Below are 27,759 nucleotides of genomic sequence, written 5' to 3'. Positions count from 1 at the left end.
GTTTGTAAATACCAGTCACTAAAGACAAAAAGATGTTTATTTTCCTCAAGATAATGTAAATGTGACAAGCTCTGAAGGGCAATCCAAGCTCTTACAAAGTCTAACTTTTCTACAGAACCCTTCAGAACTTGGCATAACTCACTGACTAGCACATCTCAGAGTTACAATTTAGCATACTCAATGCAACAGCTAAAGATAAATTATCCAGTGACTTACACAGTGACAAGTACTATTAGAAGGTATCATTGATAGCACTAGACAACAATGACATACAAGTTTAAATCAAGGCATGATGGCTGACTGACTTTATAGGAGAATACAAAAGGTAAAAAGAATCATTCAGGATCAACAAATTGTGGGCTATACACACGATGGAATATTTTACAGTGGTAAGAAGAAATGAAATCTTGAAATATATGACAACATGGATAAACCTGGAGGACATTGTGTTGAGTGATATAAGCCAGATACAAAAGGACAAATACTGTATGACTGCCCTATTGTGAATTAAATGTATAATATGAAATATGAATATGGGTAGAATTGCATATATAACACTGTTTTTCTTTGAAGTTGAACAAATGTAAGTTAATACATTACATGTTAATATCAGACAAAAAAAATTATACTAAGTGATGGAGACCAGACACAGGGTACTACATATTGTATGATTCCATTTATATAAAATGGAAGTATAAATCAATTTATAAAGATGAAAGGAGATTAGTGGTTATGCAGTCTGAGGAAGAAATGCTAAGGGGTGTAGAGTCTTTCTTTTTGGAGTAATGAAATTATTATAAAATTATTGAGATGATGAATGTACAACATTGTGATTTTAGCAAAAGTCATTGATTATACACTTTGGATAGAATAACCAGAAATTGCAGCTATGTACAGTGGGGAAAGCATTGAAAGATTGAGAGGTGAGGAATTTTGTTTTTTTTTCTGTTTTTTGTTTATTATTGAAAATGAAAATGCTCTAATAATGACTGACGTGATGAACACACAACTATGTGAATATAGCAAATACCACTGATTGTATGCTTTGGAGGAATTTAATGTTTATTAATGTGTATCAATAAAATTGACTTGTTAAAAAAAATCATTCAAAGCTAAAATAACTGAAAAGCAGGGTCAAACAACTTTGAGCCCTGAATTGTTATAATATTTTTAAAACCTGATGTTTCTTACTAGAGACAATCTGTCTCTTGAGAAACATCTCAGAATGAAGAAACTTGTTGAAATGCAAAGTCACTTTCTACAATTGCTAATAATTCTTAGAATTTCCCCAAGATCCAACCATGCCCAAGGCAACATTAAATCTACACTTGGTAAAAACACAAAGTTACTTAATTCCTATTCAGTCACTAAGCTCATCTCTCTCTTATTTTCCAACTAATTGTTTAGAAAATTCACTACCAATTTTGAGTGAAATAAGAAACAAAATCATTTCCTGGGTCTGGAGATACTGTTACATATGAAAATATAAAGACTACTTCCCTAATGCTTTTTGGTAGTACTTTACACAAGAAGAGTATATTGAACTGCATGTCTAAAACCATAGCTGAATTCATACACTGATGCCCCAAATTCAATGCTTACTCTGTAGCAAAGATCTATGCTCTTATTCATTAAAATAAAATATTCCAGGGCTGGATCCAAAGTACTCAAAGGAAAAATGTAATCTGACAACATAAGGAACAGTCCCCCTATAACTGTTTATTAGAATGTGAATATATTCCAAATCAAAAACGAAAAAAAAAAAAAAAAAATCAAGTTACAGAGCATGCATAAAATACAAAGCAGCAATTTACAAATAGTAATAGTATCTTCATAACCAATACATGAAAATAATAAAATGGCTACAGAAGAAAACCAAAATGACTGACTACAGCAATGCCTTCTGTGCACCCCACACATCATGAGCACCGCAAAAGACAAAGGATTGACTCTGAAACACAAAAAAATCTAAGCAAGCCCACACATACATATTTTTTGGGACATCCCACCATCCTGATAGCATCACTGCAGTTGACAAAACTTTCGGAACACTGCAGAGTAAGTGCTTAATATTATCCACACAAAAGAAAAACTAAATATTAGTGTACACACTTGTGAATGAGAAACTATAGTTGTTCCATTGATGTCAATAATGTAGTGGAAGAAAACTATTTCAAGTTTGTGCAACACCTAAATGCATTCTATTTGAACTCAAGGTACTATTTCATCTTACATACTAAAAGATTACATGCTTTTAAATGGTACCACTTGAGCAAAAATTAACCTCTCACTGTATTCTTTAGACATACTAAAACCAAAGATTTAACTGGACTATATTCAATAACATACTGCGAAACGCAACTATCAGCATTGTCAAATAATTACCCATGCCTGCTGGTGGTGTTGGTGATAAAACTAGGCTGCATTTCACTTACTTCAAATTTAGGTACTACCAGCATTAAATCAGTATTGCCTGGGCAATAAAATGCTGCATAATCTGCAGCTGGGAAATCTGATCAGTTAAATGACTTGGGCTGCTTGATAACAAAAGAGGCACCACAGATGGAATTCCACCAGTCCCTCTAGTTCCCACCCTGCCAGGCAGCCTTGCTTATGAACATATGACCTCATAATCATACTGCTACTAAAATTATAACACTCTTGTATTTAAGATAATTTCTTAATTTCAATAAAATTCAATAATAAGAATTTCAATAATTCTTGTTCAGGAAAAAAGTGCTCCTCTCTCTAATCAACTTTGATGTTTACAAAAATTAAAAAACAAAGTTTGCTAAACTACACAAACCTATTAAGGCATTTAAGAAACTGACTTCCAAAATAACGGAAAATTTTCAAGCTCTCAAAATCTTACTATGTTTATAGGGCAATTCTTTGTGGAAATATCTAATGCACTGAAATAAGAGAACATTACTTTTAAGCTGCTCTGTGGCAAAATGACAGCTGATTTCTAAGGTCTCCTTATTTTGATTTGATCAAGACCAATTGGTCTGAGCTTCAAGTGATCAAGTTCTACTATGTCCCATAGTGATAGGGCTACCATGATGAAAAGTAAACAATAATTGAGGAATCCAAGCATTCAGTTTATTAAACTAAGGCTAGTGAGGCCATAGCATGAAAGAAAGCTGCAGTCATTTGGGACAGGTGGATGATTTTATAAAGCTGAAATCAAAAAACTTAAGACATGGAAAAACTCGCAAGTATGAGGAAATAATAAAACACAAAGGTGACCACAAGAATTACAAATATATTTAAATCTCAGACCTGGGAAATGGACTATACACAGCCTTCTATGGGAGAAGAGAAACGTCTTATATGTTCTGACAGCACTGAACCTTTGGCTTGTTTTCAGTGGTTGGTGGAACATGAATAGGAACCACATTGTTGCTGGGAGACATGTCATTTTCACGTCTGTCTGACATTTGCTTCTGAGAAACAATACGGTAGATCTCTGAATGAAGAAAAGAAACAGCAACACTTAGTGTGAATAAACCCATCAATAGTTGGTAGAAGATACATTTTCAGGAAAGACTTATTGTGAGAATACAAACAAACTGAACAGGGAATGCAAAACTTTATCAAACAGCCACTAATTAGAATCAGCTATCATTTTAACAATTTCCCTTAAGGTAAAAAGAAACAAAAGTTTTTCCATTTCAGAGGGAAAAGTTGACTAAAGTCAATTAAATAAATCTTGGTTTAAAGAGTATTACATACTTAAGGGCTTAGATTTGGAAATTAAACAATGGGGATATTTTCAATCTACCTTGACCAAAAAGCCTACACATACACTAATACTGTTCAAAGGAAAAATAAAAATTAACCTGTTCTATTAGCCACATCAGATATTTTTCTAGTTTGTATGGGGAAGAATACAATCTTCATAAATATGCAAAAATGCCAAAGACCTTTTGGAAGGGCAAGAAGGAAAGATAATGTTTTTATTGGTGACTTCTCTGAACTAAAGTTAAATTTTAATTTTCAAATTAACAGGCAACTTGGGATTTTATATTCACACTTGATTTTTCTTTCACAACAGTGAACAAAACTAAACTGCTCACCCACTAAATGTTAAATTCTATGAGGATCAAAACTGTGTCTGTCTTATTTACTGCTGTATCTCCAGCATATAGGATATAGCAGGGGTTCAATAAATAGCTAATTTCATGAATAAATGTAATTAAATTTCTCCACAGTAAGTATTTTTAACACTTGTTTTATTTGGTCTTATATTATATTGCCTAAAAGTAGTTACCTCTAACTAGATTATAAACTCCTTAAAAAACAGAGAATGTATCTTATTTACCCTTGTTCTCCTCACCCAGTGCTCCCTCCCTACCCAAAAAAAAAAAAAAAAAACACCCTCAAAGGTTAAGGAAATTCTAGCAATGGGAAAAATTGAGGTTATATGCCTCCTAATGTGATCTACTATGAAAGATACAACATTTCCTATGTACACCCACCAAAATGTTTAAACCAAATTTAGTCACGAGAAAACATTTAGATAATCTAGATTGAGGGACATTAAACAAAACTAGCCTATACTCTTGAAAAAGATATTGCCATAAAATACATTAAATAGTTGGGGATGAATGTTCTACATCTGTACAACATGTAGTAGCCACCTATTTAAATTAAATAAACAAAGTTAAAAATTCAGTTTCTCAAAGTCCACTAGCCACATTTCAAGTGCTCAATAGTAATAGCACAGATATAAAGTGTTTCCATCAACGCAACATGTGATCCTTGACTGGCTCCAGGATTTAAAGTTTTTTTAAACCTATAAAAGACATTATTAGTACACTTGGAGAAAAATATGGACTGCACATTAGTATACTGTATAAACGTTAAACTTCTTAGATATGCTATATGGTATTATGGTTCTGTAGAAGAATGCTTTGCTGTTAAGAAATAAAATATTTTGAAAGTATTTAATAGTAAAATGCTACAATATTGGGAAACGGACTTTGGCCCAGTGGTTAGGGCGTCCGTCTACCACATGGGAGGTCCGCGGTTCAAACCCTGGGCCTCCTTGACCCGTGTGGAGCTGGCCCATGCGCAGTGCTGATGCGCGCAAGGAGTGCCTTGCCACGCAAGGGTGTCCCCCGCGTGGGGGAGCCCCACGCCCAAGGAGTGCGCCCGTGAGGAAAGCCGCCCAGCGTGAAAGAAAGTGCAGCCTGCCGAGGAATGGCGCCACCCACACTTCCCATGCCGCTGATGACAACAGAAGCGGACAAAGAAGCAAGACGCAGCAAATAGACACCAAGAACAGACAACCAGGGGAGGGGGGGAAATTAAATAAATAAATAAATCTTTAAAAAAAAAAATGCTACAATATTTACAATTTACTTTCCAAAGACTAAGCAAAGGTAAATGTATACACACACACACACACACACACACACATATATACATGGAAAGAGAAATCAAATGTGGCAAAACGTTAACTGATGATTCTAAATCACTGTATTATAAGGTCATTGTATTATTTCTTTAAGATCTGAAAATGTTAAAAATATAAAGTTATAGTGTAAAAAAGAGAAAATGGAAGAGTATCATCAATACACTCTAAAAACATATCAACAAGCTGCAATGGACATTATTTGGATCCTAATTTGAACTCTTAAAAAAAAAAAAGAAATTTAGACAGGAAATTTCAATATTGTTTGGATAAGAGATGATGATAAGGAATTACTACCAATTTTCGGAGGAGTTTTGTGGTTATGGGTTTAAGCCCTTATCTTTTAGATATGCATACTACAATGTTTACAAATTAAATGATGTAATATCTGGGATTTGCTTCAAAATAACAAGGAAGAAGTAGGCAGAGGAAAGATTGGCCATGAGTGATGGTTGTTGTTGGTTTCGTGGGAGTTCATGATACTATTCTACTTTTGGTATGTTAGAAATTTTCCCTAACAAAGTTGAAGAAAAAGAAATATATTCATTGAATTAATATTTTCTCCAAATTAAGAACTAATTTCTCTTTAGTTGAACAACAAAGCAAGTCATAGTTAACTGAATATGTACACTAATAAAAACACTAACAGTGAGTGTACCTTATTTTACACTTTTTTCGGGAGAGTGGGCTAAAATTTGTGTTTGAGAAGGCTGATGGTTCAAAAGTAAAGACACATCAAGTGAAGAAACCAGATTATAATAAAAACAGGTACCTAACTAGAGTTTTTGTTTTTGTTTTTAAAGCAAAGGATAAGTAGTTTTAATCTAGATTCTTTTAACTGAAAGTGATAGGATGGGAGTAGGTCAAGGATAATGAGAAAGACCTTAGGCTAGTGGCTAAGAAATAAAGATAACGAGTTTACTGTTAAAACTATACTACTCCTGCTTTATGTTTTCCTTCTAATTCCAAACTGGGTGACTCTTTTCAAGTTCAAATGATTAATCATGTGACCTCTACAAATTTTAACTTCTTTACAAACTGTTTTGAGGATTAAGCTAAAAGAAGAAAACAAAAACTACACATTCTTACATAAAAAGCAAATACACTCCTTGGTTAGTAGCAAAGCTTCAATATTTGTTTCTCAATCGTAACAAATGTACCACACTAATATAAGATGTTATTAATAGGATAAAATTATCTTAAAAAAAAAAAAGACAATAAAAAATATTTTTTAAAAATGTTTGCATCAAGGCAAAAAGAACTGTAGAAAATGTGGGAGGAACAGAGGTGAGGTATGAGAATCCTCTAGACTTTTGATTTTATTTTTCTGTAATCTAAACTTCTTTAAAAATAAAATTTATTATATATTAAAAAAACAAATACACTTAATACTGGAAGAGAAGCAAAGACAGACTTTTTAGAGAAAAGAGAGGTAAACGAGGATATCTCTAAAGAGATCTCATTGCAAAACAAGAAATTTAAGCAGCATTGCATATAAGTACTGCATACTGTTGTATTAGAGACGGATTACTGCTACATTTCCTTTAGTCACCAAAGATACCTGTTAATAAAAATGCCAACAAAGCCATAAAGAATAAGTAAAGTGTTGGAAAATTAGGATGGAGAAAAATTTTCTTTCAGGTAGAATAAACATGAAGAGCTTATCAAAAGTAATCTGCTTATAACCACAAGTACACAAGTGTAACTTTAAAAAAAAATTTTTTTAAAATAAGAAAATAGGAAGTAATTATCTTCTAGCTGGTATCTGATAAAAGGTTAAGTACTGGTAACAGAGGCACTAGTAATTTGCTAAATCCAGATAGGGGATTTTCCTCTTTCAAGGGCACTTTCTCCTTTAGAAACTGGTTATACACCAGTTCCTATGCAGATACTTTTCAAGAATTCCAACAGATAGTTAAGATTAAAAGTAATTCTGAGGAAGCTAAATGTAATTGTTCCCAACTGGGGATCAAACGGAGTTAAAGTTCTTCAACCCCTCCAAATAACAAGAAAAGAGCAGAGGCTTGAATTATTCCACTACAGTCTATACTTTCTGCAGTAACCAGGACCTTTGGTAATGAATATTACATAGCCCAAAGTGGCTAACCTACCAAGTCACTTATCCTATTTTTAAAAACATACTAAAGAACTAGGAACAGACCTGTGCTGCTGAGAAGTACCTAAAAACCAATAGTAGGGACTTAGAAGTTAATACCTCTCTCTGCACAATGATCGGTCTCAAATATAATCATGGCAAATCTAAAAGAGTACAGCTACAAATCAACCCACAGGTTACCCATGTATTATCAAAATATTCATCTCACACTCTTACTATTGGGTTGTTTCTTTCACAGGCATCAAGTTCAGATATAAGGGCAAAATGAAAACTTTTATATATCCTATATACATTTACTTCTTAACTGCAATATAATTTTGAGCTACTATTGATTCATGAAATAAGCACAACTCTAAGAGGTTGCACCAAAGAGATATAGCACAGGGAAGAGATAGCGCTTAAAGAGGCATCAAAATATTTACAACAAAATCATCGGACTTTCCATGGTAGTTGAGCATAAGAACACAGAAGAGCATCTCCAAACGAAATCAATATTACCAAGTCAAAGCTTTTAATTTGTTAGGTTTTGTTCAAACCCAATGCTTACCACGGAAGCTTCTTGAAAATAAAAAAAAATATATAGTGACAAATATTTAAAGGTTTGCCATATGCCAAGAACAGAGCTATCACACCTAATTAAACAATTCTCACTGCTCAATAAAATTAAGGTCTTAAAACTTCAGTCCCTCTTTTAAGAGTAAATATCCTATATGTATTAAAATTCTTAATTACAAAATTAAAACTTTAGTCTTCATATTAAAAAAGATGGTTTAGACTTAATTACATGGAGAAACCTGGCAAAACCCACCTTAACCAGGTGATCAAAATTAACATCACCAGTAAAGAATAAGACAAATCAATATTATGTGCCTCCTGATAAGATGCAGTAGGAACAACTTTTCATCACTTCAGTGATATTCCTGCCAAAAGTGCATAACCTGAATTTAATCATGAGGAAACATCAGACAAACCCAAACTGAGCAAGACCATATAAAATAGTGGTATTTACTATGCAAAAAATGTCAATGTTATATAGAAAAGTAAGACTGCAAACTGTTCCAGATTGGAGGAGACTAAGGAGACATGAAAACTGACTATAGGGGCGCAGGTGTAGCTCAGTACTTGAGCACCTGCTTCTCATATACCAGGTCTCAGGTTCTATCCCCAGTACTCCCTAAAAAACAAACAAACAAAAAACCTGACTACAATGTATGATCTCAGACTTATTTTTTGCTAATAAGGACAATAAAGACATTATTGGGATAAATGACAAAATCTGAATATGGTCACAAAAGACAATTTTCTGTTTTTAGAAATAATGGGCATCTTAACTGCCACTTATTCTCAAATACTGCAGATAAAATAATATGTATATATTTAGAGAGGGGGAGAAAAAGGATAAAAGTAGATGCAGTATGGGAAATGGATGTGGCTCAAGCGTTGGGTGCCTGCCCACCACATGGGAGGTCCCAGGTTTGGTTTCTGGTACCCCCTAAAGAAGACGAGCAAGACAGCAAGCTGGCATGGCAAGCTGATTCAACAAGATAAAGTAATCAGGAAACACATGAGACACACAACCCGGGAGTGAGGTGGCTCAAGCAATTAGGCACCTCCCTCCCACATGGGAGGTCCCAGGTTTGGTTCCCAGTGTCTCCTAAAAAGATGATGAGCAGACCCAAAGACAACACAATGAACAGACACAGAGAGCAGACAGTGAGCACAAACAATGGGGGGAGTGAAATAAATTTTTTAAAAAATTGATGCAGTAAAGCAAGCATTCAATTGTGGGGAATACGGATTAAGGGAATTTGCAAATCCTTTGTATTACTGCAATTTTTAAGTCTAAAATTGTCAAAATACACAGGTAGAAGAAAATTAACTTGAAGAGGAAAGAAAGCAAAGCTTCACTGAAATGCAGATGTTGAACAATCTACCAGCCTCACTCACACACTAAAATATGTCTGCAAAATTTTAAGTCACGGAGTCACTGTCAATTCTGTGGTTGTCAAGAATGCCAAGTAGTCTAAAACAAATACTACAATTAGTTTTGGAGTAACAATGTAGACAAATTTTCCATCTTAAAAATTAAAAAATTTTTTTTCTTTCTGCAACATCAAAATACAAAAATACAATGTAAATACTGACTTAACAGTTTTAATATTTAGAGTAGAATTAAGCCTAATGAGATTACTGTTATCTTTTCTGTTTTTTCTATGCATTAATATTCCCATAGGCATATAAAAGGAAGAAAAGTTTAGGATAAATATCTTAACACTCCCAAAACAGTACCAGTGTCTGCTGCTATATGCAGTGATCTTTGACCCAAAAGATCAACACTGGGATTTATGTAGGAAAGTGAGGGAAAGCCTTCTTTGCTTTCAAACATTAAACAGTAACAAAAGTTCTATCTAGAGTGAATTTTAAGGAAAATAAGGAGTTCTTCATCTTAGACACAAAACAGCTCAATTCTAAGTATATATCACTGCTTATTGGTCAGTTTAAGTTTGAATGGATCAGCTATTCAGTGTTACAAAATGATGCATGCAATAGGTAAATGCAGATGGAAGAAACACATGGCCTCATTTTGACTTAATATCAGAATATAGGTGCTAGAATAATAGCAGATATTTGGTGGGGCATAAAAAAATATTCCAGTGCTGTCCATGTGCCAGCTGGGCTCTGAATCTCAATGGAGTTGCAACACCTACTCTCCAGATCTGGTCTCACCCAGGACAACCATCATGGAGGTGTTGATGGACAACTTCCATACCAAGGAACCGAGAGTCTACAACTGCAAGCAAGAGAACCCCATCCATCAGCCATTTGGGATCACAGCCCCCTCTCCCTTAGAGGTAGAGTGGACATCACCATCCCAGAATCCTCAGGTTTGGGGAATGAACTATGGACTAACATAGATTTACTGGTATTCTACTATAGACTTAATGTGATTCTAGCAATGGAAGAAATTACATCATTGATGTGGAGGCAGTGGCCACTGGAGGTTCTAAGGGCAGGGAGAGGGAAAAACAGGGACTTGGGAATAGTCACGAATGACACTGCAATGACAGATACAGATCATTATAAATCTTGACATAACCTATGGAATTGGGTGGGAGAGAGTGTAAACTACAATGTAAACTTTAATCCATGCTTAGTGGCAATGCTCCAAATGTGCTCATCAATTGCAATCAATGTACCTCAATAGGCAGTGGGCTTGGCCCAGTGGTTAGGGCATCCGCCTACCACATGGGAGGTCCGCAGTTCAAACCCCGGGCCTCCTTGACCCGTGTGGAGCTGGCCCATGCGCAGTGCTGATGCGTGCAAGGAGTGCCATGCCACACGCAGGGGTGTCCCCCGCGTAGTGGAGCCCCACGCACAAGGAGTGCGCCCCATAAGGAGAGCCACCCAGTGCAAAAGAAAGTGCAGCCTGCCCAGAAATGGTGCTGCACACACAAAGAACGACGCAACAAGATGACACAATAAAAAGAAACACAGATTCCCATGCCGCTGACAACAGAAGTGGACAAAGAAGACACAGCAAACAGATACAGAGAACAGACAACTGGGGCAAGGGGGAGAAATAAATAAATAAATCTTTTAAAAAAATGTACCTCATTAATGAAGGATGTTGTCAATGTGGGAAAATGTGGGATGTGTGGGGAGTGGGACATATGGGAATCCCCTATAATTTTTATGTGACATTTGCATAATCAAAGTATCTTTATGAGAAGCAGACTTGGCCCAGTGGCTAGGGCATCCATCTACCACATGGGAGGTCTGCGGTTCAAACCCCGGGCCGTGTGGAGCTGGCCCATGTGCAGTGCTGATGCGCACAAGGAATGCCATGCCATACAGGGGTGTCCCCGCATAGGGGAGCCCCATGCACAAGGAGTGCACCCCGTAAGGAGAGCCGCCCGGCACGAAAGAAAGTGCAGCCTGCCCAGGAATGGCGCCGCGCACACCAGAGCTGACACAACAAGATGACGCAACAAAAAGAAACACAGATTCTCGTGCTGCTGACAACAGAAGCGGACAAAGAAGAACACACAGCAGATAGACACAGAGAACAGACAATGGGGGCGGGGGCCGGGGCGGGAGGGGAGAAAAATAAAATAAATCTTTAAAAAAAATAAAGTATCTTTAAAAAAATAAAATCCTAGCAATGAGTACTGACTTAAAAGTTTTTTTCAAATGAGGTTTTCAGAGGCCTCAAAAGACTCACAGACCTTGAAGGTAGATTTAACTCACTCATTTCAGATGCTAAGAATCTGAGGAGTACGGAGATTCAGTGACTTTAGTATATAGGGCATAGAAGCAAAGTGGCAAAAAGTAAAACCTAGAGCTCCTGAGTCTCAATCTAAGTATACACGTTGACTGATTAGAACCTACTCAAGCGGTTATAAAGAAAAAAGTAGGATTTGGTGACATACTGCATATTTAATCAAATTTTGCCTGCTTGAACCAGTCTACCATGAAACTTGAGAAAGGGAAAATTCTAAAGGAAAGCTACTGTTCCAAACAATGTTTATCCAACCCCAACACCAGTTATTTTAGTTTCTATTCTCCTGAGAACAGGAAAAAATTCTAATAAAATAGGTATGTAATCGCCAATATATAAATTTTTATAATGAGTTATTTTTTTCATCAGCTGCTAATCTTTATCAAATGTTCCCTATGTACCAGGGAGCTAACTACTTTACATGCTCTAATTCACACACTCAATTTATAGGGTCTAGAGCAGGTGTCTCAGTGACAACCATTTCTTTCTGTGAGTTACAGAGATAAAAAAAAAACCTCAAGTCCCAACATAACAGTCAAGACAAATTATATAAAGAGGGATTTATAAATACCAGCCATCTCTCAAAAATTAAACAACATAAATGATATAACACATCAGAGCTAAGAATACCTTTTCTCTACTGATTTTCAAAAGGGCATTTATATCTTTCCATGGCAAGTATCTCAGTATTTACCTAATGAAAGTACATTTAAGCACAACTTTGTGCTTGTGACCATGAGGTATGGAACATATAAGAGAAGTGAAATTATTTTCAAAGTATTTTTCCCCACTATAAACGAGATGAATTAGGATGACAAACTCAATAAGCAAGGGCTGTAATTAATTTTGTACTTTAAATAACTCTTGCTATAGTAGCTCTCAAATAAAATTCTTCTCAGATGGTATGACAGTTTTAGTTTCAGGATTAATTTACCTTCCTAATACTTTCAATTCCCACTGCTATAATCCCAAAATGCAAGTTTTACCTGTCAGGATTGTCTGAAAAGCAGCTTCTACATTTGTAGAGTCTAGGGCAGATGTCTCAATGAATGACAAACCATTCTTTTCTGTGAAGACATGCAAAATTTAGGTCATGCAAATTTTACTATAAGGATATACATTCAAGCCCTCAAAAGGAAAATAACAGAATTTTCTAAAACATAAGATCCCCTGAACTTCTCGGGTTTAAATAAGGGCACCATTCTAATTCTACTTTAGTAGATTAAAAATAATAAAAGTGAGACATTTTCATTGGTTTCCTAACTAAAATAAATACCTCTTACATCTAAATACTATAGTAAACCTATCAAATATCCTATTATTTTCATTCTTAATATTCTCCTCATCAACCACATAGCTAAGGTATGAACACTGACTTAGAATAAATTCTGTATTATATTATTTGAAAGGAAACTTTTAGCCTGGAAATCAAAAAATTGTTCAAGAAAACTTTACTTATAACATTATCTATAATCTCTAGTGCAAGGTCACAGCTCTCACTAGTCAAGAATATACAATGTTGCTTTCTGGTAGGCTATCCCTACCAAAACAGGGACAAAAGACAAGCTGATTGTCTATGAAGCCAAGTGTTATACTCCTAAGCAGCTACATCCCCTTTGATTTCTGACACTCCCAACCACTACTTTTCAGACCCGCATAGAGCATCCTGGGTAAAAAACAGAGACAAACTAAAAAAAATAGACAAGAGGCAAAGAATAAACTTACAAATTTCATCTACCCCTTCCAGGAAGAGAAAAGACAGCATTTTTATTCCATTTTTAGCAACAAAAACTCAACTTAAGTGTTTTAATGACTAGAAGTTAAGCAAAAGCCATACGGTCATCACAAACTTTCAAAACACTATTCTTGCTGAGCATTCTTGTTTACCTTTCTGAAACCATTATAAACTATTACCCTCACTGGAAGGGTTAAATCAAAACTGCAAAACATAACCATCAGAAATACAGGTCACCTTAGTATCATGGAATTCATATCACTAACCTGCGAAAGCTCTTGCTTCATCTGTAGGGACTGCCCTGAGATGACGTAAATCACTCTTATTGCCCACAAGCATAATAACAATGTTACTATCAGCATGATCTCTCAGTTCTTTCAGCCATCGCTCCACATTTTCATATGTGAGATGTTTAGCAATATCATAAACCAATAAGGCACCTACAGCTCCACGATAGTATCTGAAAACAGAAAAATAAATTCAACTATTAGAAAACAACAACAAAAAGAGAAGACACAGAAAGAACTCAACATGTAGATTACATACTTGTAATTCTTAAAAGGGAGGAAAAAACACAAAACCAGTACCTTTGCCAACACCAAAAGTCAGCTAATTCACTAGATAGCAACTTATTTCACAGAATTTTCCAAGACTTACGCTGATGTTATAGCTCGGTACCGCTCTTGCCCTGCTGTGTCCCATATCTGTGCCTTTATTGTTTTCCCATCAACCTGGATGCTTCTTGTTGCAAATTCTACGCCAATGGTGCTCTTGCTTTCCAGATTAAACTCATTTCGAGTGAATCGAGACAGGAGATTACTCTTTCCAACACCAGAATCTCCAATAAGGACAACTGAAAAGACAAAACAACTTAAGGTCAGATGAGTGAGGCAAATATATTAAAATACTATCATGTTCTCAAAAGAGTGAAGTTTTGCTTCAGAGTAGATAAAGCAAAAAGATTTCTTGAAAGGGGCAGGGTATGGAGCTCATGTTCTTGATCTGTTACTAATCCAATCAGACCAATTTGTTAACCTATATCTACCTGCAAAATGACTTCCACACATTATTTGTTTAGCACATATATAGTATTCTGTCTTAAACATGCATTTTTAATGGCAGGTCCACTAGGCACAGATGACAGGTTAAGGCATTAATTACCTTAATACCAATGCTATACCAATCTTGCTACATTGGAAGATAACAGTTTAAAAGAATTTGTCAACCAAATAGACAATGTGATATTAAAACATACCAGATATGAAAACAACAAAGGATGTTAGTGGGTGAAGTGAGAGAGAACAAAAATGTTCTACTTAATTTCATCGAAGACTAGGTATGACCTCAGGATTCACATTTGGCAAAAATAAAATGCATTTAACACGTGAGGCCTCAGGCTTACATAAAATACTCCACCCAGATCACAAAAACTGCAATGACCCTTTAATTAATTTGCATTTATCAGACTGCCAGGAAGCTAGGGACAAAAACAAACAAAAAACACTAAGGATAAAAGGGGACCTTGGAAACTGACTAATTCTCACTCTGAGTCAAGTCCAAAGCAAGGAGGGCATACACTTTCACTTATGACCTCATGAATTTTTCAAAAAACAGGTTTTGACTGGATGGATTTCCTTCCTATGATTACCTTAGAAGGCAGCTTATTTAATGAAATATATGGAGATTATTTTTCATCCACTACAACATTACACTTAGAATTTCAAAAACTGGCAAATAGGTAACTAAGAAAAACTGCTTTAAGGCATTTTCTATCCGACTTTTAAAAGACAAAATAAGTTCACAGGTTTATAGAGTAACATTTTCCACTGTCTGTAAAAAGTTTCTATCAGCATTTCAGGAAAGCCATTATACGTTTTCCTGCCGTTGACTACTCATGTTTTCTCTAACCTATCTAAACTAAGTGATTTAGACACCAGGACTCAAAAAGCAAACATGCAAGAAAAACACCAAGGAATAAAAAAGCATGCCTTACTAAAGAGACTGGAATTTGGAGATGGAAGCAGAAAGGGAGGTAGAAACTGTAAGAGCTCACTGCTCTCTGGTCAGAGGGCAAAGAAAGTCCATTATGCATTCCTTCCTTGCCACAGGATCGGATATAAGCTGGCCTCTGGACATTCTTGTAGGCAGTACATTATCAAACGCATATCTTTCTGGCTTCCTCTGTCAGCTGATTCAGCAAGAAATCATCCAGGCGGCAGTGACTCCATTGAGCACAAAGAGTAGTTACGGCAGTGACTCCATTGAGCACAAAGAGTAGTTATTTCTAACTACATACTCAATTAGAGGGTGTCAAAGGTGTTGTGTCAAACACAATATATTAAATGCTTTTATTTGGAAATCAGAGAAGATGTCAAGGTCATGGAAGTAATACACAAAAACCATGCACTTTCGATTATACAGGACTGTTGGTTGATATATTAGTTTCCAAGGTCTACCATGCTGGACATGAAGTCAAATCCCAGTTTCAGTAACAGAGTTTTACCCATTAGTAGGATACACTTCCTGCTGCTTCTTAGTACAAAAGGCTGGATGTTCTGTTTAGGAGCCGTATTTTGAATCACTTCTGGCTTCACATTCACATTAAGTATGAGTAAAAAGCCTAACTTAAGGTGAGAAGAGGGAAGAAGGGAAAAGCCACAATGTTAGAATATTTCTACTGCATAGGCACTCTGATATCAGTCAGTAATTCAGAAGCCAGTCACTTAGTTTAAAGCCAAAGAATTCATGAGCAAGGCATCCAGAATGACATCTTTGGGGGAAAAAAAACAAAACTCAAAGAATAACCACAGCCCTCCCACGAAAACTCCAGCAGTTTCCCTTTTGATCTCCACTTTAACTAATGATTATGCTCATTATTTCCTCACCCTTAAATCTTTATCCCATCATAAAGACTGTCAGTTATGATGGAATCCTCCTCCCCATACAACCAATTGATTATAATTTAAAAAAATGGCATCCTTATCTAAACATAATTCAAGATTCATAATTTAGGCTACATAGCCCATGGAATTAAAAAAACAGTGAATGCTTTACATAGTATAGTTATCTCAAGTAGACACAGACAAGATTGCCAGAATTAAAAGTAGCAATTTGTTAAAGGATTATCTCTTAAACGACAGAACATACTGGTTCTACAGTGCTGCCAATAAGATGCTGAGAAATGATACAAAACAGAAAGCTATTCAGTATCCAAATGATTAATCAAAACAAGGAAAGTTATATTTAGGCTCATTAAAAAATATGATTTTTTAAAAAAACTAGAATGGATTAAATTACTTAAACAACATAAAAGAATTTACTGGCTATGATTTTTTTTTTTTAATTCCCTGGACCTTCCTTTCATGGACTCAAATTTAAATAAGCGCTAATCAAAATAGTTTCTCATTAAGATGACAATATGTAATTGCTTTATTAAAATGTGAGAAATTATATTATCAAAGCCTGTACTCCAAAAAGGGAATTTAAAGTGACTTTCCTATGTTTTCCACAATTACTATCTTAGGTTAAAAGTACTTCCACTTTAAACATTTTATAACTATAGCCATCTATATAGTATACATATATTAAATAATATAAACATAAATTTAAAAATACCATCTATACATTAAACATTTAAATTATTTCTAAGATAATCTGATAGGCTTTATCACTACTTGATTAACTTATCTGATGAGTTTTAAATATCACCCCTAATACTAAATTTTGTTCATATTATATATCAAACATCAGGCTGCTAGAAGCCATAAAAGCACAATGCATATATATTATCTATTATTTAATAAACATTTCTACTCCTCAACCACATTTAGTTTTATACTGCCTTTTACAGACTAGTTAACCAGATTCAAATTTAATTCAATACATCAGTTGCAGTACATCAGATTTAAAAGTTACCACCTGAAGAAATAACTGATAATTTTCATAATGGTTTTTATAAATGAACCATTATGAAATGTATGAGATGTTTCTACTCTTTTCAACTATATTCATAGCCCAACCTTACCAAAAGACTTTAAAATAAAATGCATTCAATAAAGCTGAAGTTCAGAAACATTTTTCCAGATTCAGCAGAATTCACATTGCTCAATCAAAAGTTGTGAAAGGAAAACTACTAACATGCAAGACAGCAAAGTTCCTATGAGTCTGTCTACTGATAATCAGCTGATGGTTAAATACTACAGATTGAAAAGAAAATGTTATAGGAAATATATATGCAGATAATTTTTAAAATGTGACTTTTGGTTGCTTTGGTATATATCTATCATGATATTTGTAAACAGGAACTATGATTGACCACTCAAAGTGCCCCACCTGGCCTTAACCACATATGAGTATAAACACCTGTAGAATTAAAGTTTTTAAACGAAAAAGTTTTTAAAAATAAAACTAATTTCCCCACACACAAAGTCTCACTGTTAAGCTTAACTAAAGATTAATGTTCAAGAATAAATACATAATTTAGAAAAACTGTTCTATTTTCCCTACATTACATTCCCATTTGGACCACTCCATCCTATCTTAATAAAAATACCATGATTTTCAATTGTTTAGAGTTACAAACTATCTTCCAATTCCCTCATTATTTCAAGCTTGCTAAGTAAGCCTTCCTCCAAGCAGAGATAGCTGCAACTCCTCTCAGTGAATGAATCTCTGTAGAATGAAACCACTTTAAAATATGATAACTGTATAAATAAGAATTTGGCTAACTAATCAGCAATGAGGTAAATAAGATGATTCATATCCTGTAAGAGCTTTAGAAAGTAGAAATCCATCTCAGCAGAATTTAACTCCCTATAATTTTAAAACAAAATGAAACCTTAACCGATGGAAAAATAAAAAACTTTAGAAGTTCCTTGTTTTATGTTTCTCTATTAATATTTAAATGCTCCTGTATGTATAGCAATTTATGGTTTAAAAACTGACAAGAACTACAGTAATTTCTCACATTATTATCATTTACTGAGTTCTCATAAAAGCTAGAATTTTAGTAAGTCTCATTTACTCTTTAGTACAGTCCTAAGAAGTAGATATTGTTTCCTTTTTATAGATGAGAAAATTGAGGCTCAAAAAGGTTAACATTCCCAAGGTCACAGAGCAAATATAAGACCTGAGTCAGGATTTAAATACAGGTTTGCGTGACTCTGACTCGAAAGCCCTATGCATTCAAAACGGGTGGTCTAATTTCAAAGTTATTTTTATAAGTTTAAATCCCTTAAGCCAATTCAGGATAATATTCTTAGTGAAAACATAGCAGATTTCTATAATAAAAACTCATATTCTGAACCAAACATGAGAAATAGCTGGTCAGTCTATTTCATTCTAAATTACTTCAAAGGCAACTAGCTGCCCACTGCCATTGTATCTTACTTGAAAATAAACGTCCTTTTAATGACTAAACCTCAAAGTCTCCAGGGACACACCTAAGTAATTTCACACCACCTCACATACAACAAACAGTATGTAAACTAATCCAGGTTTCCTTTTTATGTGTGTAAAAGGCATTAAGTACCCTCTTCTCTGTAAATGCCTTGGCCGAACGAGAGTGGGGGCGGATTCGGAAGGTCCGCACCCTATTTAGGAATATTCTGGCTCAGAGGAGTCATGGTAAGTATACTATAATCAGCTAGTAACAGCAAGATCTGCAAAGTAGTTGAAGTCAAGAAGCCTTTCCTGCTTTGTTTAATCAATCATTGTTGGAGCCCAATGGCAAAGTCAGAAGGAGTCACGGAGCCTAACACTCTTTTTCAACTCCACCCTCCACTGTAAAGCCTTAATAGCAATGGCTTCTTCCTCCCTGGTAATGATCTTTGTTCAGCACATTACTGATGGCTGCCCTAATTCAGGAGCAGAGAATGAGCATCAGAGTTAAGAGCATTCACTGAAAAAAAGGCAATTACTGCACTGTCTTCTCACTGAAAAAACTGTACCCTTTATCTTTGTTGATTAAGGAGAAAAGAAAACTATTTGGATTCTTTCCGGACTAACCAATAAACAATTCTATTTCCCCCTCACTCTCCAATACATTTTGTCAAAGGCACTGACGTATTTCCCTATCTTATAAAAAAAATAGTTCATTTGACCAAAAGAGCACACAACCTTTCCCCACCACCACCTTTTGGGAAAGGTACGGGGCCAACGTGGACTCTTCCTTTCCTGTTCTAAAAACACCAAAAGATTGGATCCTCCCAGGGTTGCAGCAGGAAGCAACCAGACCGTAGTGATAAAGCAGGCTAGTGTTTGTGCAGCACACAACCTTTCCAGCTCAGGAACTGGGCCTTCAGGTCTGGCAAGGATAACAGCCACCACCCATCCGCAACCCCTTCTCACTAGTAAAATCAAGTTATCCCAGGCTAGAGGCCGCTGGTAAGGCAAGGCGAGAGAGAGAGGAAAAAAAGAGGCAAGGTGGGAAGTCACATCAGCTAGCCGGGTCACTGCGACAAGTTCGCGCGTGGGAGCTGGACAATCCCTGGGGTTTCCCTTCCCCTCCCCCCGGGGTCGCAGCCGAGTCGTGGGATCTATCAACATTTGGAGAGAGGAGGGAGAAGAGGAGCTGCCAATCCGTGGGGCGGCCCGGGGAGGTTACGGACGGCGAGAACTGCAGAGCGAGTGGGGGTGGGGACCACTGCTCGCTCAGATGTTATCGGGACCCGGTCCTCCCGCTTAGAGAGGCCGACGAGGTGGGGCGTCCATGCCGGGGGGTACAGCGAGGAGACCCCGAGAGGAGGCTCGCTCGGGGGAAAGGGTAGCAGCCGAGAAAACGACCCGTGGTGGGAGGCTCTGGGCCTAAGGAAAAACGAAAAGGGAAGCGGGAGGGCCTGCCAGGGGGGACTCCAAGAGGGGATGTGAAGAGGGAAGGGTGCACACTGAGGGGGGAGGGAGGTGCTAAGGGGCCTCTGGAAGGAGCTTAGAACCCGGGGAAAGGAATGAGGCCGACGAAGTGGGAGAAGGCAATCCGCCGGGAGAAGGGCACACTCTGAGGCCCGCGAAGGCCTACCGGGAGGTCGCTATGAGATGGAGACCCCTGTCTGAGGGGAGAAGAGGCTGAGCGGGAAGATGGCAGGCAGAACCGCACAGAGGGGAAGGGCTAAGGCAGGCCCCACTTCGGTGCAGGGGTGGCCCGCGCGCGGATCCTCCGGGAGTGTCCCGGGCCCCCGAACGGGGACTCACTAGAGTGCAGAGCCCACAGCCTCACCTTTGAAGAGGTAGTCGTACTCGTCGTCGCGGGTGCCCATCGCGCGGCGCAGGATGAAGGGGCGGGAGCAGCGGTGGTATCGGTGGGACCAGGGGGCGTCGCTGCTGGGGTAACCCGAGCTCCGAGCTCCAGACTCCGGACCGGGTAAAGAGCCCCTCCCTGCCGTGCGCCACTTCCGGCAGGCCCCAATCTCTCAGGGGAAGTACTTCCGGGGAGGTAGCGCCCCACCTCAGATCCTGAGAGGGCGGTGATCTTCTGCGTTGGGTAGTTCTTCGTCAACTTACCTTCCTTAAAGAGGCTGAAATAGGAAACTGAGTCCTGGATATCCAACTCACCACACTCTTAGTGGTCTCTCTCTTGTTCTTTACCCAATTTATGATACCATGCCGGAACCCGAGCCCTGCGAGCGCATCAGATACGCTTTAAAGTAGCGGTTTGTGAATGGGGGCGGGGTTTACTAAAGATTAGAAAGCCGAGAGCAAGGACGTGTGTGTGGTGGTTCCATGGTGTAATGGTTAGCACTCTGGACTCTGAATCCAGCGATCCGAGTTCAAATCTCGGTGGAACCTATACCGTTACCTTTCTTTTCTTTTTCTCAACCTAATTACCTTTTCAATTTAATTCACTTAGTAATTGTACAACTCCAGCATGCCTGGCATTGAACTAAGTAGATGGGAATTTCACAAAATACAGTCTTTGCTTCCAAAGTCCCCATAAGTTCCCCCCCTTCAATTTATCCTACTGTCATTCACTTTGCACTTGACTCCTCTGAGGAAGCTCTTACCTTTCTTTCCCTGTTGAGCTGGGCCTCTCAGCCTCAAACCCTAATTCAAAAGCTTCTTCAATGGAACTTGATTCCTTTTGCTGGAATTTTCTTCCTCCAGCTTAACTCAAGGGTGGGTGCTTCTCCCTCTCACTCCTCTCCAGAAATTTCTCAAACTATCTCCAGATGTCATTCAGAGAACTTCACCCACTCTCTTCATCAAGATTCATCAAGAACTTCTCAAGCCCTTACTGTTCATCAAAGTTAAGTCTTTACATAATTATTTAACAAGCAGAGCAAAGGATAGCAAGTTCCATTTTTATGGAAATGTGGATACTGAGACTCAAGTGATTTGCCAACAATCACACAGGGTCTCCCTGTAATTGCAAAGAGTTTTTTAATTCCAAAGAGCATTTCACATTTATTGTCACCCCCTACTGACTATACACAAACCCTCAATTTAGACTTTTGGGCAAGAGTGTTTGTGGTAAGCAGAATAATGGCCCTACAAACAGGTCCCCAACCTAGTCTCTGGAAACTGTGACTATGTTAGGTTTAATGGGAAAGAGGAATTAAGGTTGCAAATGGAATTAAGGTTGCTAATCAGTTGAACTTAAAGTAGGGAGATTAAGTGGTGGGCCCCAGGTGGTATCATAAGGTCCTTAAAAGTGGAAGAGGAGGCTTCCAGTCTACCAAGATGGCCACTAAGACATTCCACGGTACTATTTCCCCAAAGAATCTTTGAACAACTAGCAAAAACTGACAGACCTATCTTCCACAAAACTCCAGGAAACACTTAAAGGGTTGCAGTAAAGGGGCCAGTGCAAATCAAGAAAATGCAGCTTTAAAAACGGTAGGAGAGAAGCAGACTTGGCCCAATGGATAGGGCGTCCACTTACCACATGGGAGGTCCACAGTTCAAACCCAGGGCCTCCTTGACCCGTGTGGAGCTGGCCCATGTGCTGTGCTGATGCATGTAAGGAGTGCCCTGCCACTCAGGGGTGTCCTCTACGTAGGGGAGCCCACGTGCAAGGAGTGTGCCCCGTAAGGAGAGCCGCCCAGCACGAAAGAAAGTGCAGCCTGCCCAAGAATGGCGCCGCACACAGGGAGAGCTGACACAACAAGATGATGCAACAAAAAGAAACACAGATTCCCGGTGCCACTGATAAGGATAGAAGCGGCCACAGAAGAACACACAGAGAATGGACACAGAGAGCAGACAACTGGGGGGAAGCAGAGAGAAATAAATTTAAAAATAAAATCTTAAATAAATAAATAAATTTAAAATTTAAAAACACAGTAGGAGTCACTCTGTGTCTCTCTTTGCACCTGAGAGGATGGTAGAGCAAAAGCCCACATCCTTGCTATGTGTATGTCTGAGTAACATTTGCCAAACACCCACCAATCACCCATTGCAGAAGCAGTTTTCAGAAAATTTGTAACTGATCAAAATATGTCAGATAAGTGGAGGACAGATAGTACTGCAACATCCATATGAGCTAGGAAACCCTTCTGATTATTGAAGGCAAAATTGCATAAAGAAAGCATGATATTCCTATGAATTATATTGCCCTGCAGGTTACCAAAGAAGACTTTACCACATTTGATCATCTTTTATGTACGGATGAAAGTAATCTGAGAGATTTGAATAGAAAGGTAATCAAGTTTAAAAACGGCAATGATAAAATTGAACTACTTGGGAGCTATGATGTACAGAAACAACTTATTATTGAAAATTCCTATTGTGGAAATGATTCTGACTTTGAGACTGTGTACCAGCCATGAGTTAGGTGCTTCAAAGCATTTTTGGAGAAGTCACAATAAAGCTGCATTCATTCATTGCTGAAGGCCAACAACGATTAACATCTTGACAGTGATGTTCTAGGCTTTTCAATCAGAATGTTAAAGTGCAATGTATTGTAGTTCAAGGGTACAGCTGACTTACCTGAAAAAATAAATGTAATTGGAAATCAGTGTTGTGTTTTGCAGAAGAATTAATAAAACTCTTTGATTCAGTCAGTTTATGTATTACATTAAATGATCTTAAATTGAACCTCTTGCCCCAATTACAAAAATAGTGGAACAAATAGAACCACAAAATATGATTTTTTGTGTGTGTTTTGTAACACAATCATTTCTTTCAAATGTTTAACCTGAAGGTACTAATCTGGTGATGGCTAGCATTCTAATATGCATAATTATGATCTTCATGAATAATTAAATAAAACATCACTTTAAGGTCAAGTCACTATCTGAGCCCATTGAGACTTTTAAATAATCTACCTCTTCAGTAAATTGATATGGATAACTTGATGGACAAATGTTCTTTATTCACCTATACTACCAGTCATCTTTTAACCCCAGGGCATTTTATTGAATTACATACCCCTAATCATAAGAGTTCACAATCTTGATTGGGAGCATTCTAATTTACACACACCTACAGTGCACACTTGTATGTTAAAAGGACAGGAAAGAGAATTGATTTTTCTTAATTTTTGTGTTTATCTAGTTTATTTCATAAGGAAGGCAGGTTTTTTTTGCTCCATTTTGGACCACTTTGCCTCTGCAAATTTAATTATATCCAGAAAGGACATGGAATGGTTTTTATCATATGCTCAGTTTGACAAACAGGTTTGTTTTTATATGCACATATAACCCAAATTTCAAATATATATTGACTTAGATAAGAAAGAAATAGTTTTAAAAGCTGGAGAAAGAGAATTCTATTATGTTAAAGTCCTAAAATAATAAGTGAAGTGCTCTTTTATCCGTGTTTCATTTATAGGGGAATATAAGTAATTTCTGTGTACTTTGAGATAACTGTAATCTCAAATTCTATAGATTTCTATCAGAAAACATGTTTTCAAAGTAAACCAAGAAATATAAAAATACAACTAGGATTCAAAACAAACAAACAAAAAACAGTAGAAGTTCATGGCATCACTGAGGACCCCCACTCTCCCCAGTGCTGTGTGAAGCCAGACTGCCCTCCCATTGTGGGTCCCTGTTCTGGAAGGAGCAGAGTAACCCTTGTGTGCATGCTGGGCTGCCTGTGTGAAAATATGTGGGGTGGCAGCCTGAAAGACAGAAACAATAAACTCTACTGGCCCTCTCAAAACTTTCCCTGCAGGAAGAAGCAGCTTGCAGAAAGCTAAAGCAATATAAGGAATAATTAAGTCAAAGCAGCTTAGGGCAAAGAATTACTGGCTTTAAGACATAAAGTAGAGCACCCAGAAAGGGGGAATGTCTGTTGCAAAAGGAGTAGAGGGGATATTAAGATTGACATTGAGATTCCATTGAAGATTTCAAAGCACAAGCCTGGGAGAAGAGGTGAGCTTGAAAAAGAAAGAGAAGACGCTACACTTCACTTTCACCTCAGGCCGAACTTCTTGACAAAAGAACTGAACTCTGGGAAGCAGATGTAGCTCAGGCATTTGGGCTCCCACCTACCACATGGGAGGTCTGTGGTTCAATTCCTGGTGCCTCCTAAAGAAGACAGCGAGCTGGCATGATGGGCAGGCGTGGCGAGCTGACACAACAAGATGACACAAGAGACACAAGAAGAAAAACATTGACAGACACAACAAAGCAGGGAACAGGTGACCCTAAGTGATTAGGTGCCTCCCTCCCACATTGGAGGTCCCAGGTTCAGTTCCTGGTATCTCCTAAAGAAACGAAGAAGATGAACAGACACAGCAAGTGCAAACAATAAGGGGTGGGGAGAGATAAATAAAAAAATTTTTTAAAGGAGCTAAACTCTGAAGGAGACCACCAGGCAATTCAGAGTCAATTTGCAAATACTGTTGAAGGTGTTTTTTTTTTTTTCTTTGATTTGTTCATATTTGTTAGCTCCTGGCACTCAAGGAAATTTCTATCATATCACTACCTGGATAAAATCTTAAGGAACAAACAGCTCAAGGACTAAATCCCTTAGTAAACTCATTAAAATATTAAAATGTATAGTATGCAACAAAAGATTATTAGATAAAGAAACAGGTAAATTATGTCCCATCCAAAGAAACAAGATAAAGATTCAGAAACCAACAGTGAAGAAGAGAAGACAGGGAAACGGACTTGGCCCAGTGGTTAGGGCGTCTGTCTACCACATGGGAGGTCTGCGGTTCAAACCCTGGGCCTCCTTGACCCGTGTGGAGCTGGCCCACGCACAGTGCTGATGCGCACAGGGGTGTCCCCCGCGTAGGGGAGCCCCACGCGCAAGGAGTGCACCCGTAAGGAGAGCCGCCCAGCGCGAAAGAAAGTGCAGCCTGCCCAGGAATGGCGCCGCCCACGCTTCCCATGCCGCTGACAACAACAGAAGCAGACAAAGAAACAAGACGCAGCAAATAGACACAGAGAACAGACAACTGGGGGAGTGGGGGTAAGTAAATAAATAAATAAATAAATAAATCTTTAAAAAAAAAAGAGAGAAGACATTGGACATAACAAAGACTGAAAAAAAATGATCTGAAATATGCTCAAGGAGATAAAGGAAAACACAGAGAAATAATTGAAGAGTATCAGGAAAACAATGAATGAACAATATGAGAATCTCAATAGATACACAGAAATTTTTAAAAGGAACCAAATAGAAATAGTGGAGTTGAAGACTACAATACCTAAAATGAAAAATTCTCTAGAGGGTTTCAACAGTAGGTTGGAATGGAACAGCAACAATCCCCCAAGTGCAATGGCAAAGACCAAAAAAGAAGGATGGTCCAACAATGAGCCCTTTATACTAATGACTATGCTTATGAGCCTATGCACCTGAAATAAGAACTAGGCCTAGAGCTGCAGGGTGCCTAAGAGTTACCTCCTGAGAGCCTCCATGTTGCTCAAATGTGGCCAGTCTAGAAGACAAACTCAGCATGTAAATGCATTGCCTTCCCCCCAGTGTGGGACACGACTCCCAGGGATGAGCCTCCCTGGTGCCAAGGGATTACTACCAAGTGCCAGCTGATGATGTAACAAGAATACGACCTTGAATGAAAGGGTCAACTCAGACCAGCAGAATATCTCAGCCTACATGTAATATCAGGAGTTAAAAATGCTTTTTGACCTTGAATAAAAGGGGGAAATGGAAAGGACAAAAGAGTTTATATGGCTATGAGGTCATCAGAGGAGTCACCCTTACGCACACCTCAGCAGAGTCCCAGAGACAGCTAAAGCAGATACAACCCCAGGTATTGGTTCTTCTGAGGGCTACAGAGACCTACACATTCTATGGCCATGGCAGATGGAGTTCAGTGCCATGTCAGTTGGCCCTACTTTGGAGTTTGTGTTCCTGAGTGTGATGGAGTTGGACTCAGATGTGATCTTTGCTCACAAGCCTCTCCTGTTACTTTTACTGGACCTGTGGTTGGCACTGGGGTTTAGTGTATACTCAGGGGACCTGAATATTTGGACTGTCCATGTGATAGCCAGACCCTGAGTCTCAACAGACTTGCAACTCCTACCCTCTGGTTTATTGGACTTACCCCAGCCAGCTAACAGGGAGGTGAAGAAGGTCAACCACGACACCAGGGAGCCAAGAGTGCCTACAACTGAAAGCAGGAGAATTGCATCCATCATCCATGTGGAATCTAAGTTCCCTCTTGATATAGATGTGGAGGGGACATAACCATTCCAGGGTCCACAGGATGGAGGAATGGAGTATGGATTAGAGTGGACTTACTGATATTCTATTCATGAACTATTGTGATTAGTAATTGAAGAAAATGTAGCATTGATGTGGAGAAAGTGGCCATGATAGCTGCTGAGGGTAGGGAGTGGGAAGAAGAGATGTGATGTAGGGGCTTAGGGGATTCAGGACTTAGAGTTGGCCTGGGTGGTACTGCAGGGACAGTTACTGAACATTGTATGTCCTCCCATGGCCCACTGGGTGGACTGGGGGAGAGTGTAAACTATAATGTGGACCTTTGACCATGTGGTGCAGCGGTGCTCAGAGATGTATTCACCAAGTGCAATGAATGTCCCATGATGATGGAGGAGGTTGTTGTTATGGGAGGAGTGGGGTGAGGGGGTGGGAGGTATATGGGGACCTCATATTTTTTTATTGTAACATTAAAAAAATAAAGACAAAAATAAAAATAAAAAATAAAACAGTAGATTGGAGCTGGCAGAAGAAGTAACCAATGAATTCAAAAACAAAGACAATTGAAATGATTCAAGCTGAGAAGCAGAAAGAAAAAAAGAATGAAACAAAAGTGAGCAGCACCTAAAAGACCTGTAGGA

At 38.0% G+C, this 27,759-nt stretch overlaps 1 protein-coding gene and 1 non-coding gene across 2 annotated transcripts; one reads left to right on the top strand and one right to left on the bottom strand.

Moving 5' to 3' along the window:
- Positions 1-19: 19 nt before the first annotated feature.
- RAB11A (RAB11A, member RAS oncogene family) lies at positions 20-21,221 on the bottom strand. The gene is made up of 5 exons (XM_004453137.5): positions 20,763-21,221; positions 14,207-14,402; positions 13,816-14,009; positions 12,801-12,881; positions 20-3,469 (listed from the first exon to the last, which is right to left on the bottom strand). Exons 1-5 carry the CDS (start codon positions 20,800-20,802, stop codon positions 3,330-3,332), a joined length of 651 nt encoding a protein of 216 aa, XP_004453194.1. The 5' UTR covers positions 20,803-21,221; the 3' UTR covers positions 20-3,329.
- Positions 21,222-21,259: 38 nt separating this feature from the next.
- TRNAQ-CUG (transfer RNA glutamine (anticodon CUG)) lies at positions 21,260-21,331 on the top strand. The gene has a single exon. It is a non-coding gene; the product is annotated as a tRNA-Gln (tRNA).
- Positions 21,332-27,759: the final 6,428 nt, after the last annotated feature.

Source organism: Dasypus novemcinctus, chromosome 3 (genome assembly GCF_030445035.2).
Source record: "Dasypus novemcinctus isolate mDasNov1 chromosome 3, mDasNov1.1.hap2, whole genome shotgun sequence".
Classification (NCBI taxonomy): Eukaryota; Metazoa; Chordata; class Mammalia; order Cingulata; family Dasypodidae; genus Dasypus; species Dasypus novemcinctus.
The sequence above is the reverse complement of the archived record's forward strand: the minus strand, read 5'-3'. Positions and strand labels throughout refer to the sequence as shown.

What these genes read in the sequence shown, in the direction of transcription:
- RAB11A (XM_004453137.5), bottom strand. Translation starts at nt 20,802, where the DNA reads ATGGGCACCCGCGACGACGAGTACGACTACCTCTTCAAAG. An exon ending in TGAAGCAAGAGCTTTCGCAG is followed by an intron (nt 12,882 to 13,815) that starts GTTAGTGATATG and finishes ATGTCTTCACAG; the next exon opens with AAAAGAATGGTTTGTCATTC. An exon ending in TTTTCAGACAATCCTGACAG is followed by an intron (nt 3,470 to 12,800) that starts GTAAAACTTGCA and finishes TTCTTCATTCAG; the next exon opens with AGATCTACCGTATTGTTTCT.